The sequence below is a fragment of the Hippopotamus amphibius genome, chromosome 5, assembly GCF_030028045.1.
Source record: "Hippopotamus amphibius kiboko isolate mHipAmp2 chromosome 5, mHipAmp2.hap2, whole genome shotgun sequence".
NCBI classification, from domain to species: Eukaryota; Metazoa; Chordata; class Mammalia; order Artiodactyla; family Hippopotamidae; genus Hippopotamus; species Hippopotamus amphibius.
Window position 1 is genome coordinate 120,948,195 of NC_080190.1, and position 17,101 is coordinate 120,965,295.

The window sequence follows — 17,101 nt, forward strand, 5'->3', positions numbered from 1 at the left end:
TTCAGAAAGAAAGGGGTTAGGTTCTTTTCTCCCCCCCTTCTTTCTTATTTTAGTGTATCTCATCTTTAACGGTGTATTTTCTATTCCCTTTAAAGTTACACGGCTCTTTTAAAGCCCCACAAATTGTGCTATTTTCCTGTCGTAGACATACTCTTAACCCTTTGGTTAATCTCCATCAGTAATTGGGTGGAATGTCTGCTTACTCTTATCAAGTTTCGCTTTCCTGAAGTACCTTTCAAAGCTTTTGTAATTCTTTAATTACTATCTGCTCAAAAATCACTGGTGGCTGCAGGCCTTTGTGTCACTACTGCTGGGCTCTTTCACAGGAATATTTTATTCTACAGAAAACAGGATTTTAAAAAATTCTGAAAACCCCTCCCTTTTCTATTTTTGGAGCTCCCTTTTCATTTTTATTTGGCTGAATTTCCAGCTTTTGTTTTTCTCGTGGGTCCACATTTCTGGAAGCAGATGTTCCCATAATCAGCGCTGACAGTTTCTTCCCACTTTAAAATTTTCTAAGAGTAGATAATATTTAAATAATGGCATAATGAATTTCTAAAATCTCTTTGGGGTCAATAAAGCAGAATGGAATGGCTGAGAGGAAAAATATTGCTTAAAAAGGTAAGGGCTAAACACAGTTCTAAGTATTTGTCTAAATAGATATAATTTTTTCCCTTATGGAATACATTTTTTCTTAGTTATCCAAGTTTTCCCCAATATATTTTCATCATTCTCATTTAAATCTAGCTAACATTTTACTTTGCTCGATAAATCAAGTGACAAATACTTGTTGATGCTGAAATCTCTCTATAATTCATTTTTACCTTCTGCTTCTACAATTTTGAACATTTCCCCTTTGAATATTCTTTTCTCCCTTTTTTAAAATAGCCTCTATTATTACTTTTGATTTTCCCATTTCTAAGACAGACTCCATCCCCAAAATGCCATTTCTTCTGAGAGCCTGTTATAAATTATTTTCTCTTTCTATGAATTACTATTCAAAGAAAATTGAATTTGATCATATTCTTCCCAAGATTAAATCAATTCATTGATTCCATATCATCTAGCACAGCATCCCAGCTGGTGAGACCCGAGTAGCTACAGATGTGATAGGATATTGATTCCCTCATTTCCTGGTTTGCGTGCGTGTGCAGCTTGCTGGGCAAGACTTGGGGTAGTTAGCCCTCCGGGGTGGTCACTTATTGCTGGGAAAAAGGAATTTATTTATCACAGAGTGCCTTACAAATGTTAACTTTCTCTATAAGTGCCAAGATATAAAATAGGTTGGGACTCACTGGTGTAAGACACAATCCAAGGTCCCTCAAAGACTGACCTCGTTGTTTGCTTAGTGAACTGAACATACCCCACTACTCGTCACTTCCTGAGTACCCCCTGGTTTTTCCAGGCTGTTCTGACATACGTTTGCCAGTGTTTAAAATGCATTTCCTTTGTTCCTGTCCGTGATGTAACATTCTTCATATAAGACCATGTTCTCAGGCTCTGAACAGCCATGTTTGGTGCCCTGACTCACAGGTAAACTCTGCTTATTTTTTCTGTGCAATGATTCGCTTCATACAGACCATTATCTGCACTTCACTCTTCCATAATTATTTACATGCCTGGCTCACTTATTAGAATGTAAGATTTCCTGAGAAAGGGACCAAGTCTTACTCATCTCTATATCCCTGTGGGTCTAATACACAGAAGTCATTCAATAACTGTTTCTTGAATGAATGAATCAAATCAATAAAGGATTAGCTAATATTTAAGCTTGTTTAAAACCCTAAAATGAAACAATAATATGCTGAATCTGGACTATACTTTTGGATCCGGACAGGTCAATGATCTCAGAACACGAAGAGATTTGGGAGAAATGCCGAGTCCAATCAAGCATTTAAATGTCTACAAAACTTGGGCTTCCCTGGTGGCACAGTGGTTAGGAATCTGCCTGCCAATGCAGGGGACACGGGTTCGATCCCTGGGCCAGGAAGATCCCACATGCCGCAGAGCAACTAAGCCCATGCACCACAGCTACTGAGTCTGTGCTTTACAGTCCGTGAGGCACAACTACTGAGCCCACGTGCAGCAACTACGGAAGCCCACGCGCCTAGATCCCGTACTCTACAAGAGAAGCCACTGCAATGAGAAACCCACGCACCACAACAGAGTAGCCCCCTCTTGCTGCAACTAGAGAAAATCTGCGCGTAGCAACAAAGACCCAATGCAGCCAAAAATAAAAATAAAAAGATAATAAAATAAATCTTTTTAAAAAAATGTCTATAAGAATTGACCACCTACCTAGAATACAGAAAGAACACAGAATTCCATCAGGAGAAATGGTGGAAAGAAGTCAGTGGAGTGTCAACAAAGCATCTGAGTAACGTGGGAAGACGTTAAAATATTTTAAAAGGTTAGTGGGTATAAAACCAACCAGAAAGAGACTCTTAATAGGAGTAAAGTCTTGTGTATACTCAAATCTAACATCATCTGAGTCCTGATGTCATGGACTGCTGAATAAATCACATTAGAAGGGTGTGGAATGAGATCTCCTCTTGTTCCACCATTTTAAAAAGCTCTGAAAATCCATTAGTGGAAAGTGAGAATCCCTTTGGAATTGAGGTCCTGCTTCTCAGCTGAAAATACCTTAATATGCAGCAAATTCAAATTGCTTGAGATGCTTATTTATTGGAGAAATGAGTTTCAACATTTATTTCAACATTTATTCAACATTGTGGCTCCAGCATTTAAAACATGTGACTTCTAAAGCTTCTATGCTTGGTCTGTACCCAACAGACAGAAAGGGGAAGAGCATGGAGAACCACATTGTGGAAGTGATGAGGGGGCCAGGCCTGGAAGTGGGCGTGGCTCACATTCCATGATCTGGAATTCAATGTCATGGGACACCTAACTGCAGGGAGCCTGGGACATGCAGCCAGCTGTATGCCCAAAGAAGAACACACAAATGGCAAATAGCTAGCCAATCTCTGACGCAAGCATGTACATTCCATCTTTGCAGTTGACTGAACTGTACATAGCAAAGAAAGCCGTTCTCTGAGTACATTAACTCTAATGTAGACTTTTTGTTGATCTTATAATCAAAGAGACAGACCAAGAGCAAACAAGAGAGAGAAGGGAAAAAAGAGAGCAACTGAGTGAGAGAGCGAGCTCCTGTTTCCTCCTCTGAGAAAAAATGTGGACAAAACTGAAAGGCTAGTTAGGTATAAAATTTAGAATCAATTTACTTTGTACGTCATACAACTTAGAAGAAGAGACAAATGCCCTTACTTCTCCCCTACTTTATCTTCATGTTGGCATCCAAGTCATTGGTACTTCCAAATACCTAACTTAGACCAGTTTCAAATATTGCTCCCAGAAAGAACACTAAATCATTTTTTTTTAGTTAATACAATGCTTAGTATAAAGCACATGAAGATGAGTGTTCCATATATGCCTTTTTGTATTGTTACTTGCATGACATTTCTTCAAAGGAATTATGAAATCGGATTTCCATTAAATATTTGGTCCAAGAGTATACTCTTGAGGATATTATGTGCCATTTTGCTATCTAAGAGGGACAAACATCTGTTTTATTGTTTAGTCTTACTTTAAAATGCTTCTGTTTCATTGTCTGATCTTACTTAAAATGCTTTAGTGTATGATATAAGCTATATACTGAGGGTGGCAAGTTAACATTTTAAGGACTTATGATACAGCATCACTTCAAAAGTAGCCAGGGCAAGAACTTCAAAATTCGTTACCTATGTTTGCATCAGAAATCTGCTTAATTTGCATGGAGATATTAGAAATAATTTTTAATTGGTAAAATAATTGCTGTTCAAGATATGGGATTGCCTGGCAAAACTCAAGAGATGGGATTGCCTGGAAGCCAGGATGGAGCAGTCAATAGTGACTTAAGCCATCTGTTGTAAGGAAGCCTGGTAAGTGAACTTGACAATTAGGAGGTCATTGCTGGCCTTCGAGAAAGCATTTTCAGTGATGATATAGGACAAAAAGCCCAACAGCAGCAAACTGACAGTGGATAGGAGGTGAGAAAGTTACACAGTAAGTCTGGAGTATTTTGTAGGAAAGTCTAGTGGAGGGAAGAAGTATGAGAGACAGGGAAGCTAATTTTATACCGGGTGGGGAACCAGGGTAATTTGTTTTGTTTTTAAAATTATGTGGCTTTATTCATAAACTGAGCAAAAAGATCCAGTAGGATGAAACTGGGAGGCAGAAGGGAGAAAGAGATAAAGCTAGGGAGGCAGAGAGAGACTCATTAATGAAGCAGGTGCCTGAGTAGTGGGAAGGATGGACAGGAAAACCACAAAAGCCCGGGACAGAGTGAATGCCTCCTCTTCTATGTCAGGAAGAAGAAAATCATGGATACATATGGACAGTTCTGATGGGAGAGAGACCCCAGGAGCTTGGGGGAACCCCTGCCTACTGGCTTTCTTTTTCTTTGCTGCAGAGTCTTAGCGAGAGAGTCTCAGCGCTGAGAGCGCAGAGCAGAAGAGGACAAGGGTGCCAGGATCGCATCACTTCTATGGGCTTCATGTCCTCATTCCTAAAATGAGAGTAAGGACTCCAAAGTCTCAGGGTAGGGAGCGCTAAGGCTGTAGTTTTAAGGGACCTGGAGAAGGCGCTGACTCGGAATGAGAGAGAGGAGGAAGGAGAGGTGGCTGGTGCGCAGGCGCACATGCGACCTTGTGGGGTGGCATCGGCGCCAGTGGGTGCAGCACGTGCTTCTCTGCAGCTCAGGGACAGGCACCAGGCAGCAGCTTAGGGATGGCTGCAGAGAAATCAGGGCTCAGCGCACCTCCAGCGGGGCTGGCAGAACGGTGCAGTGGGAGGATTGAAAAGGGTGGGGCATGATTGGGATACGGATGTTGAATTTAGAATTAAAATGGAAACACAAGGGACCCTGTCAGACCGCTGTTAGCTGCTGTCTCCCTTGGGCTTCTAAATTTTCCTGCTAATAACCCACAATAAAACCATTGCCCAGGATCCACATAAAATCCTTGCAGCCCCTTTTTTTTTTCCTCACTGCATTTAGGGTGCCATGAGGATGTGAATTTTTCTTTTTTTGTTACTCCCTCATAATCACATCTGGTTCCCAGATCCCTCATCTTCCATTCTGTACCATCTGGATGGCAGCTCCTTCAGTCTTCCTTCTGGAGGGAAGGGCATGCCACACAGCTCCGGCTCTGGGTAACCACAAGAACCTGGGAGCTCAGACCAGTCTGACCAGGGATGGAGGGAGGTGGGATTGTGTCTCCCGCGAGCTGGCAGGCATCTGTGTGGAGGACTTGCTTTAAGGGGTGAGGCTGATGTTTCACACTCCCTGGGCTGTTAATCTGGAGCAAAGAGAGCAGGATGTTTTAAATAGCTGCTTGATATTTACCATTTGTAAATGAATGAAGAAAATGTGATGCACTTGAGGGTACCTTGAGATAACCCCCAGCTCTGGGTATCATCCACAGGGCTGTGATGTTAGATCTGAGTGCCTTGGTGGGGCCCCCTAAAGGGTGATTTCACTTGTTAATGGGTGCAGAGCTGTATGTTGACAGAGTGAGGACCACCTTCATTTAAATAATTTCTAACTTACAGTTTCAAGTGGAAACAGAAAATTAAATCCCCCTCTGGAGTATAGGTGTTCTCTGCTTGTTGGTGTCAACTTTCTGTAAAAACAGGCCACAATTAGTAGCCAATGAAAATTTCCAGGAAATGTAAGTACACAAACCATTTATACCTTATGGTGAATTAGTCAGATTTTTTTTCTATAGTGCAAGGAATGGGAAATTTAAATTTTTATAAGATGTGAAGAAAGAGGTATGAGAGAGAACGTAAAGACATGGGGGGCAGTTTCTTTGCTATGTTGTTTTGTACATATTTGTATGACAAACATTTACTGGTTTCTTATGACGTTCCAGATGCTGAATTAGGTCCTGGGATCCCAGGGTGGGCAAGACATGATCTCCATGCTTTCCGAGTGGGGAGTGCAGTTCATTAAAACATAAGTTAAGCACAGGTTCGGAGCTGTGATTAGGGTCTAGTGAGTCACGGGGAGGAGGGAGTCCTGGGGAAGAATGTTGAAGGACACGCAGGAGCTGTTAGTCACTTGAAGGGAGGTGATGATGTCTCATTCGGTGACTGATCGGATGTGAGGGTGAGGACAAGGCAAGGAATGTAAGAGTCTAGCCTATGTGAGGAGTGCTCATTCATGTAAGAGGAGACAGAACAGAAACGGGAGAACTTTCTCCCCCATCCCTGCCAATGGAACTCCTGACCAACCTTCCGAGTCCACTTGCTCACAAAGTTCTTCATTCAATACTCACTCATTATCTATTGTACAGAGTGTCCATTATGTCAGGAAGTGGGCGAGGCCCTGGGGATATCATGACTTCTAAAAATTACAGTGTGTTAAATGTTTCAATGGAAAAATACAGTGTGCCATGAAAGCATATGCCAATATATCCTGGGTGCCTTTGACTAGACTGGGGAGGGTGAGAGGGAAGTGGCCAAACTGGGGAGAGAGAGTTAAGCTGAGATCAGAAGGATGTACATAAGTTCGTGAGTCAACAGAGGGAGGACAGAGCTTGGTGGATGTAGAAAAACAGATGTAGCTGGAGATGAGGAAGTGAGGAGGGGAGAAAATACAGCTGTGGATAGTCCCTAGTTAGGCTGAATTATAGGGGTCCTGGTCTGCAGAGACACGACCGCCTGGGTTCCACTTCACCGTGAGGTTAGCGCTGACTTTGGGGCTGGTTCTAGTAAAATGACTTCTCTATCTTGCCCCTGTGGAAAGTTCCCCTCTTGAGGCACTGGTTTGGGTACTTGGGTGTTTATGACATTCTTCTTGAGAGCTACTGTCTTTTTTTCAGCTTTATTGAGGTATAACTGACAAAAGTGTAATACATTCAAAGTTTACACCATGATGATTTGATATGTGTGTACATCCTAAAAGGTTTCCCACTATGGAGTTAATTAACACATCTGTTACGGAGACAGACTGTCTTGTTAACCTACCCAAGGACTGGAATCTTGTCTCTGAACCATAGCACTGTAGTTAGAACCTTATTCTGTGCGGCCTGACCTTCCCATGTATGGGGCTGGCTTAGGTCTCCAGCCGGTTGGTCCCAGCGTTTTGACTGTGGATCTGTCCCCGTGACCATATTTTGCATTTGGGTTCACTCTGTGGTGTATCTATCTTCTAAGTCCCTGTTCCCTGCGTGACATCTTGTCCTGGAGTCCACAAACTCAAGCTCTAGCTCTGATGTGGTACAGTGGAAGTTTAACCCATCTCCTTATATTTTGACCTTCAAAATTACTAAAAATCCATCCAGTTATGTTAAAGAGATGCAGGACCTCCATTTGTTAAACACAAATACTTGTAAATTGGGTGAAGGTGGTCAAAAGGTACAAACTTCTAGTTATAAGATAAATACTAGGGTGTAATCAAACATGATTAATATAATTAACACAGCTGTATGTTTTATATGAAAGTTAAGAGAATAAATCCTGAGTTCTCATCACAAGGAAAAAACATTTTTTTATTTTGTTTTGTTTCTATATGCACTGATGGATGTTCACTCAACTTACTGTGGTAATCAGTTCGCGTGATGTATGTAAGTCAAATAATTATGCTGTATGCCTTAAACTTATACAGTGCTGTATGTCAATTATGTCTCAATAAAACTGGAAGAAGAAAAATTGCAAATGCACCAAGCATCTCACTAAATTCTAAACGTAATCCTAACACTTCATCAAATTTGAGAACCTTGTGGTTTTGAAATCCATTTTGAAAAGTGAGTTGCTGGCCCAAGAGAATTTACTTAATAATATAAACTCAACAATCATTTTTTTTTATTCGATGCTATGTGCAAGGCATTTTCTAGCTCTAGAGTTATATCTGGGAACAGAAGAAAGATTCTGACTGCAGAAATCTGTTCTAGTAGAAAGATTAGCTGGTCATTTCTTTAGCTATTTGGCAGAGTTATGGGGACATGCTTCAGGCTCTAAATCTAAGCTGTGGTGAGGACAGCTACATGCAACTCACCAGATCGTTACCAGAAGAAATTTATACTTTCTGAGAACCAGTAGATGCTTAATGGTTTACTGGACCGATATTGTGATTCTTTGAAATGTTGTCTGTGACCAAGGATCACCCTTAACGTGGTTCGCATGCATTTCTCCATCCTTGACTCTCACAGAATTCTCCTGTCCCTCCACTCTTGTATGGTCAGGACACCCAAGGTGGCTGCTCTCTTGCTCTCTGTGCATCCCTTGCTGGACCAGTCCCTGCCTCACCTATACCCTACTGACCTCCTTTCCTCTTAATCATGGAGTCTAATCAGTAAATGCCTATGTACTTGCCCCTGCCCCCTGTTAGTAATTCTTCTAATCTTTATATCAAAACATCTCCACTATGATAGCTTATCAAAGGGGCACTGAGGGGTGTGCTTCTCTCCTGTTTTCCTTGGTAACTGATGAGCCAATCTGACAGTGGGGTTTTGCTCCAGGACCCTTTCTGCTTTGGATGCTTAAGATCTCCCATCCATTAAACAATTTACGTCTCTGTCACTGACCCTGGGCTCTTTCTTCTATCTTGAGGCTGGGCAAGTACAGGGCTTGCAGGCCTGCTGGGTGCAGTCCAACACCCCTCAAACATCCAGGTATTACAAGGCTCAGAAAATAATGACCCGGTTTTCTCTTCTGAGGATCATTCAGGCCTCTGCTGCTTTCTCTCCTTCCCCTAGTGCCAGACCTTTGAGCCACACTGCTTCTCTAAGGCTCCTCCAGACATTACAAAATGAGGAAGGGAAATTTGGAAATTAACACTCAAACTAGTCAGTTTCTCTCCCATTAGCTTCTCTAGTAAATTCTTAGGAGGACTTAGGATTATTTTTATTTCCAATTCATATTGTTGCTATGGTACTATTACCTTACTCTCTTAACAGGAATTCATGGGAAGACAGGCAAATGCATGAACAGTAGACTGCGGGAAGCCTTAAAGACAGTAGAGATATGGGATATTTTTCCAAAAGTCATACTTCCTCCCAATGAAAAGCTCCCCAAATGTATATTAGCAGGGGTCAAATGGTTGTATAAAGAGCTGTTTTGAGATTTCCAATGCAAAATACTGAAACCCTCACCTGGGGAGTTCATCTTCTTTTCAAAAACTAACGCTTAGGATTTTCAGTGTAGATTTCTCCCATCATTCAACACATACAACCCAGACTGGCCTCTGAGAGCCCAACAGATGTCCTGTTCACAATTCGCAACCCTATATCAGAAGAAGTGGTGCTAGCAACAGATCCTTTGAAAAAGCCTGGCAATACATATGCAAGTTAATACTATTTTTCAGCATCTTTTGCTTCCCCTCCACACTTCCTTGAATTAAAAATGTTCTTTTTAGTAAGTCTGACAAGACAGTAATGAGCCCACAAGTTCATTTTCAGCAGTAGATGGTTCACAAACAAGAGGTTGACATGTTTTTACGACTACAGGTTCCAAATATCCTGGTCTCACAAAAGTGTTCATAGAGATTGATAGATATTAAAAAAAAGAAATAAAAATGAAACAGTTATAAAGAGGGTTTTTCATTAGAATGAATGATGAAAAGTATTGACCCTACCTAGCAGTACCCTTGCTTTTGTGAGCTTTTTATTTCATTGGGTCTGACCTGCAATCATAATCTTTATAGGAAATGGCGAAAGAGGCTGAAAGGTAACTAAGAAGATGGGTGGCTGGATATAAATGTTTCCTCAAGCATTTATTACCCTTCAGAAACGTCCATCAGCTGAAACGTTAGTCCCGTAGAACCACTTAAGCAGTGCAGAGGAGAGAAGCGGGTAGTTATTAATTTTTAAGGCTGGCTGACAGCTTTCAGTCCAAGAACAAGGCTTAACTTTGCATTTTGAATAATGCAGAGATTTTCATTAGTTACAATAGAAATTGAAATGATAAATGATATATTTTCTGCCAAAATACTGTGACATTACATTATCTATTTGCAGTTACCCTTCAGCAGAAACTTTCCAGAAGTATACTCAGATAAATTGGAAGGTTACCAGCATTGTTTTCTTATTTTATGTTTAAATTTTGGAAACACAATTCAAAGGACATGTCTTCTCGACTGTGGGTTGGTAAGGGCAGTTCATTATTGCACCCAAAACCTACGTGTTGGCACAAATTGTACTACTCTATGAGATCACTGCAATTGGTTTCAGACATTTTTGCCCACATCTGCAGACTCTGGGACAATTTAATTAAAATTGCACTTTGATTCCTACTTCTTTCAATAAAAAATGCAAAATTACCTCCACTTGAGAACTATCAGACTTAAAGGGCCCGTCATCTTTGCTGCCAGAAGATTATCATGTCGGGTTGGTCTGGGCATATTTACTTTGTTTTGAGCACCCAAGACGCTTTTGACTCTAAGTATTATTTGAATTGATGGTAACACAACTACTTTATCCAGACGTCTCTCGGTAACTTAATACATGGCCCTACTAACAAACAAACCATTAATAGAATAGGCTGCTAGCAGCTGCTTTAATGACAGATTGATGGGCATTAAAATAGCTGATTCAGAGATTTCTATAGAGAAACTTAACCTAGTTAAAGACTCTGAAATCAATGAAACTACAGTATCTGCCAGTAGCAATCTGATCCACATACACTGACATTATTACTCTAAAAATAAGCTGATAGAAGGTCGAAAACCTTTCACCCAATTCAGATGAGCCTTTTATTTTGCATGTCATTTTGCATTTCCAAGTTTTGCTTAAAATCACAAGCTTCAAGGACAAGCCCTTTATATATTTATTCTACTAGATAAAAGAAGACTACCAATTAATCTACCTGCCCTCACACAATAAGACAGGACGAAGCATTAGCATCATTTGAGAACCTCCAATCAGTTCAGTGAGGAGAAGAAAGAGCATCCTTTTGTACCTACTCAAAAGTACTTCATAGGGTATTCAGCTGGAATTTATCAATCAATGTATCATTTTGGGGGAAGTATTTATTCAGCCCCAATTCTACTAAGTTTTTTAGTTCCCAATTCCACTAAGTTTTTTAGTTCCCAATTCCAGTTACAACTGTTCTTACTCAACTGGTTGTTTTTTGGCTGTGCAGGCTGTCTTAGCTGTGAGTTGGAAGCGTGCTGCTGATTTTCTGTAGCTTAACTTTATCAGATTGTGGAACTACTAATAGAACTCCTGAAAATGTACTTTTTAAAGTTAACCTCATAGTCAGAAGTGTTGTCATTACAACAGCACTTTTGAAATGTCAGAAACTTTCTGGCTCACCTAGCATTAAACCCCCCCACCAAAACTGAAGCAAGCACAAAAGAGATGATGTAGCGTGTTTGTGTGTGTTTTCACTGCCTAATGAATTTAATCTCAAGGTCTAACATTTCTTCCAGTTGGTTAAGTAAATCCTCATTGTTAACTGGATTCCAGTTCATGCACCATGCACTGTACCTATTTGGAAGCAAGCATTCATTAGACACTTTTGGAGTTGTGTTCTAGATAGAAGTTGTAATGGCTAGCTAGACACTTATACTCATTTTTTTGAAGAGTCAACTTTGTAACCCAGACAGTATCTGCAGTGATACAAACAAATCCCTGGGATGGTTGGGTATGATTTGTTTATCTAATAATAATTTATTTGTAAAAAACAAATTAAAATTTTCTTTGGTATTACATGAGCCCATGACGGAGTTGTGCCAAGAAGTACCTCATACATTAGCAGGTGCTCCATAAATGTCAGTCATTCACCCATGTTGCCAAATCTCTACCCATATAGCTTTGGGTAACATGTCTTTTTTTTTCTGTTGTTCTGCTAAAATGTGACTACTTAGCTTTTTATCATTCCATTAATTCTTTTTCAGCATCTCTCTCTTTTTTTTACATCTTGCATTGAAGGTTGTCATTTTTAGTTTTCTCAGAGTATTTTATGTAGTTTATATACATGTAGTTCTTGGTAGACTGTATTCTTGTATTGATGTTATTGCTATTAGTCAGAATTCAAAATTCTGCAGCCAGCATACTTACAATTGGTGATAGATAAAACAACCCTAATTGTCTACTCTTAAAAACGTTTTGGTCTCTGATGAAAAGTTACTAAAATGATACAACAGCCATCTGTAAGCATCTGTGTATCTGAGCATCCTCCCACACAACTTGGATTGAGAGTTTCAATACGTATTCCCATCTTATTTGTGTGCAGTATAGTTTGTAAATATTTGATTGTAACTTTATTATGCTGATTTTAATCATTTAAAATTCCAAATATAAAAGATTTCATGGTCCTATAATGGTTAGTTTTGGAGGCTAATCTCATACAAAATAAACCCACTGGTAGATATAATAATACTTACAGGTGTCCTCTTCTTCCATGAAAATACTGATCACATAACAGGCATACACAAAACCAACCAACTGCAAAGGAGAAAAAAAAAAATCTCAAAAATCTAGAACATATGTCCATAATTAAACAGCCTATGTAACCAATAGATAAAGAACACACAGTGGTATCGTCTATGAATTTTTGTAATAGGAAAAAAACTTAAATGCCATTTAAATGTTTTAAAATAATAGCTGTGATTTTAAAGAACCTTTTCATTTCTACTTAGGTTTAATAGCTTTCTAACGCAGTACACAGAAATGGGAAAAAATTGTAGATCTTTCACTTAGATTTTGATTGGGGATTTACAGTTCTTATATTTTAAAATCACCACAGATTATTCAGAACATATATTTTTAAGTTCTATTTGTAGAGCAATTTGTAGCACCTCTCGTTATTACTACGACTGTTTTAATGTTTAATTACCACGAAGGGAATCAAAATATCTTCATTGTAAATTAAATACCAATCATTTACTTAATCGTGGAAAATGCTCTGAGCACGTAAATTCTGCTTAAACATTAAATTGTTTTGCTGATGATACACGGCCAGCACCAACACCAGATATATTCTTTCTCCCTTCTTGCCTGCTCCTCCTTTGTTTCTGCATCCCATCCCTTCCCTAATTAGTAACCATTTGAATCTGCCCTTTGGAACTCAGGGAATGTTTAGGAGGCTGAAACCTTTTGCCTACAAAGAAACAGGAACACGAAAAGGCTTTTGTACCCAAGGGGTCCCACAGCGTTCTGCTTGGTTTCCAGGGCAGGAATGTGTATGTGTGCTTGTAGTTAAGGGGGTAAGGCCTCCTGAAGAGAGCTGGCCGTGCTCTTCCGGAGCTGGACCCCACCCAAGAGAACAATATATCTTTGAGTTCTTCTGTAGCCCCATCATCCGGGGCGTGGGGCAGCTCCTGTTCCCTCACGGGGTAGTGCTAATACTTTAGTAACACGTGAATTTCTGGCGAGGCAGTAGTCCTGTGAGGCTATCAGAGTCAAGCCACATGTTAGATATTGTTAAAGGCTTGGTTTTCCTAGGTTTTTAGAAAACAAGTAAATAGATGATAGAGAGACGATAGACATAGATAGATAGATAGATGATAGGTAGAGAGATGATAGAGAGATCATAGAGAGATAGATACGTAGATAGATAGACATAGATAGATAGATAGATGATAGAGAGATGATAGAGAGATAGATACGTAGATAGATAGACATAGATAGATAGATAGATAGACAGATGATAGATAGATAGATGATAGATAGATGACACAAATAGAAGTAATATTTTCTCCTCATGCTCCCATGAATTATCTTGTTCATTCCTTTCAATATGTGTTCTACTTTGGATTCCTTTATGTACCTCTTTAGATGAATATGCCCTACGGTGGGGAATTCACTTTGAAGATGACCCTTTTGCTTGAAGAGCAGTGCAGTGAGTACAGGTGACATGAGTCCTAGTGACATAAACAGGCGGATCAGATTTCTTTTGAACCCTAAAGAGCTAGAGCAAGTGACAGCCAAATGAATCCAGAGTCTCTTCCTAGGCAGTGTGACGAGGATGGCTGATATGCTGCGACTCTTCTACTGACTTTGCAAGGAGAAGGGTAGTAGAAGAATGGGTGAATCACATTACAATAGAAACATTTCTGGACTAGTTTTGTTACCTTGGTTATAGACCAACATTTAGACGCTGCACTGTTTATTTTATCCTGGAAGTTGCTTATTGAATAGTTAGGCCATAGTTGCTTGATAACTTATGTAGTCCAATAATTTTAGCCCCACAGCAAACTCAGGTAAGTTAAATCTCACAAATCATTATTTTTCCATCCAAGTAGGTGAAAGATAAGCAAAATGTTTTCATTGAGTGCTGTAGGATTTTTCTAGTATAAAGCTAAGGCCTTCATGATACCTCAATACTACAATGAATATAATTTTTCTACTTTCCTAATAGACTATACATCTTTATGAAAAAAATCTATCTGCACCTTTATGCTTATTTGAAGTAGTATAAATTATTATTTTGTCTTCATTGATATCTTTTGAGATGACAATGTTGTCGAAAATGTATATTAGCATATCACGCGCCTCTTTGACAGAGAACATATTTTGGTGTCTTCTAACATTAGCTCATTCCATTTGGCATGCTGGGTCCATCGGCATTTACTGGTTGGTTCATTGGCATTTACTGGAAGAAAGGCCAGAGGATTGATGAGAAAGACCCTTGAGAGCAAGCTCGGTGAACTCAATGCAGAAACACTGTTTTCACACATCAATACTTGGAGTTAATTTGATAGGGCTGAAAAAATTCCCATCCTGATAGAGAAATTTTAACTTAAAATGAAGTCTACCCCACCCTCCTCTGGTTTGCCGTCCAGCTGTTACCAGAGGCCTGGAAAATAGTAACTGTTAATGGCTGTACCATAAATTGCTCTGTTACATATTTATACATTTAAAGGAATAAATCTAAGCAACCTCTAAGGACTCATTTTAATACAAAATAAAAATTTATTTTTTTGCAAGAAACTTTTTAATGATTCTAATATGTTTCCTTCCAGGATAAACAAAAAGGGGTTGACCAGATAGCTAACACTGAAGAACAAATGCAAGTTAGGTAGTCCTGATTCCATCATTTGAGTAAATTTAGGGAGAGTTTTGGGCTTAGGATGAGATATTGAGCAAGTTAGAAGGACTGCATAAGAAGATGATCATAGATGTACTTTTATAAAGGCAAAAGGAGCAAACTCAATTGAATAATTTTTCAAATAAATTTTTCAAAAAATATGTTTTTACTTAAGTTTTATTGATCCTGTATTTCTTCCCTGTGTTTTAGGACCATGCATTACTTTAAAATTGTTAGGTTAACTGTGTTTCTGAAAAGATTGTCTATGTACTGAAGATAATTGGACAATATATTTATTTCTCTTTTTCCAAATGAGTCTTTTGATGAATAGAAAGTAAGATCAGGTTCTTAGTTATAGTGTTACCACACTATCCTTCCCTATTCAGTGAATTTTTTTTTGTTAATGAAACATGAGAACACCCAGTTTTAGAAGAACAGGGCAATGTATAGCAACAGAAAATGTGTCAGAGCCAATTGTTTACTAATAAATCTTAATAATATCTTGAGAGATGTAAAGAAAGGAATTTTGGCTAAGTACTTGAAATATGCAATACCATTAACTGGAAACAGTAAGATAAAGACATGCCACATTAGAAATATTAGATCATTGTCCAGGCCTTTAACAGAATTTGCCAGCCATAATCTCAGTATTATAACAAATGAATTAATTAAAATATATCCTTTTACTTTTGCTTTATTGATTGACATACTAATGAAATATTTATTCCCCAAATTACTTTTGCTATCATGATTAACCAAATAGCTGTTTAATTAATAACGTTATTCTCATGAGAACGTGTCTAGACATCATGTTAATCACTTATTTGTAAATAGTTCTTGGTTTCCCAGAATATGAGTTGAAATCATCCCTGTAGCTTTATGCTTATCTCCAAGAAATGGAAGAAAATGCATTCTTGCCAATAGCAAAGGCTCACAAAATAAATAACATCAGGATAATAATCCTGATTATTGCTGCTTTAAATAAAGTTTTGAAAGAGGCATTCATTTTAGTGACACTTCTTTTCTCTTCCATTAAAGACATCCATCTCTATAGTTATAACATTTAAATGATTTTCTCCTCCGTATTGTAAATTCTCACTGCATAAATTCCATCTTTTTCAATATATTAAATGGATGCAAATGGCATAAGACTAGATTCCAACACCATTTTGTGTGTGTGCGTGTGAAGGGATTGATTAGTTTTTGCAGGTAGGATTTGTACATGAGATTGATTTGTTTTGGCCTGCAGACCTTATATAAGGATTGACAGGATTAGGTTTCACACATGCAGATACTAGGATGACAACCTTCCACTGTAAGTCTGTGTGTCTGGCTAAGTCTGTGCGTCTGGCTAATTGTGGGTCTTGGTAAGAATGAGTCAAAGAAATGAGTCATCGCTACAAGACTGTGTATCTTAAGGGATCACTTTTAGGTGAAGTGGGTGGGTGAGAAAGGCTCATTTAGGGAACTCAGAGAGAAGAGCTTTTTCAAGCCTACCCTTTGAGAGAGAGAATCGAGGGGTTTCTTGAAGAAAAATAACTCCCCAATACTTTCCCAAATTTCCCAGCATTCACACCAACATTTAAGCCCTAAATCTTAAGAGAATCCATAAGGAATGACAGAAGTTTCTCTTCTTTAACACACAGGTTCTAAACAGATCTTTGTCAGTCAATTTTCCCCTAAGTCCAGTACGACTTTAGAAAAGTCTTGGCCACAGCCGCCTATTAGAGGCAGGCAGAGGATGGCACCCTTGGCTCTGCGTAGAGCTGTGTCCCTCTGGAAGTCATTAAGTTGAACATTTGTGAGTAGAAAGCCTCTGCATGTAGTTTATTTGGGTTAAGGTGTTAAACTGCTTATAAAAGAAAGCACAGCTACCTAATGTCAAGAATGTGCAGGGTCGGGGGTTCTACTCTACTTACGAGCTAACAAGTGAGCCTGTTACTTTGCGTGGATGCTGGGCTTTACTGCTCAGGGCACAGAAGCCAGCATGAGCTTTGCATCTCTTTGCTGTTTTCCCTACACCCCTTGGGCCATGATGGATGCCTGCACATACAGTGGGTTGTGCTGCAGG

The 17,101-nt window shown here is 39.2% G+C and overlaps 1 protein-coding gene across 1 annotated transcript in view; it reads right to left on the reverse strand.

Annotated features, from left to right (window-relative positions):
* NKAIN3 (sodium/potassium transporting ATPase interacting 3) overlaps positions 1–17,101 on the reverse strand; it is a 575,178-nt gene that overhangs the window by 26,347 nt on the left and 531,730 nt on the right. Inside the window, exon 5 of the mRNA XM_057737552.1 lies at positions 12,386–12,446. Within this exon, the coding sequence (XP_057593535.1) occupies positions 12,386–12,446 (61 nt within the window). The remainder of the gene's footprint in view (positions 1–12,385; positions 12,447–17,101) is intronic.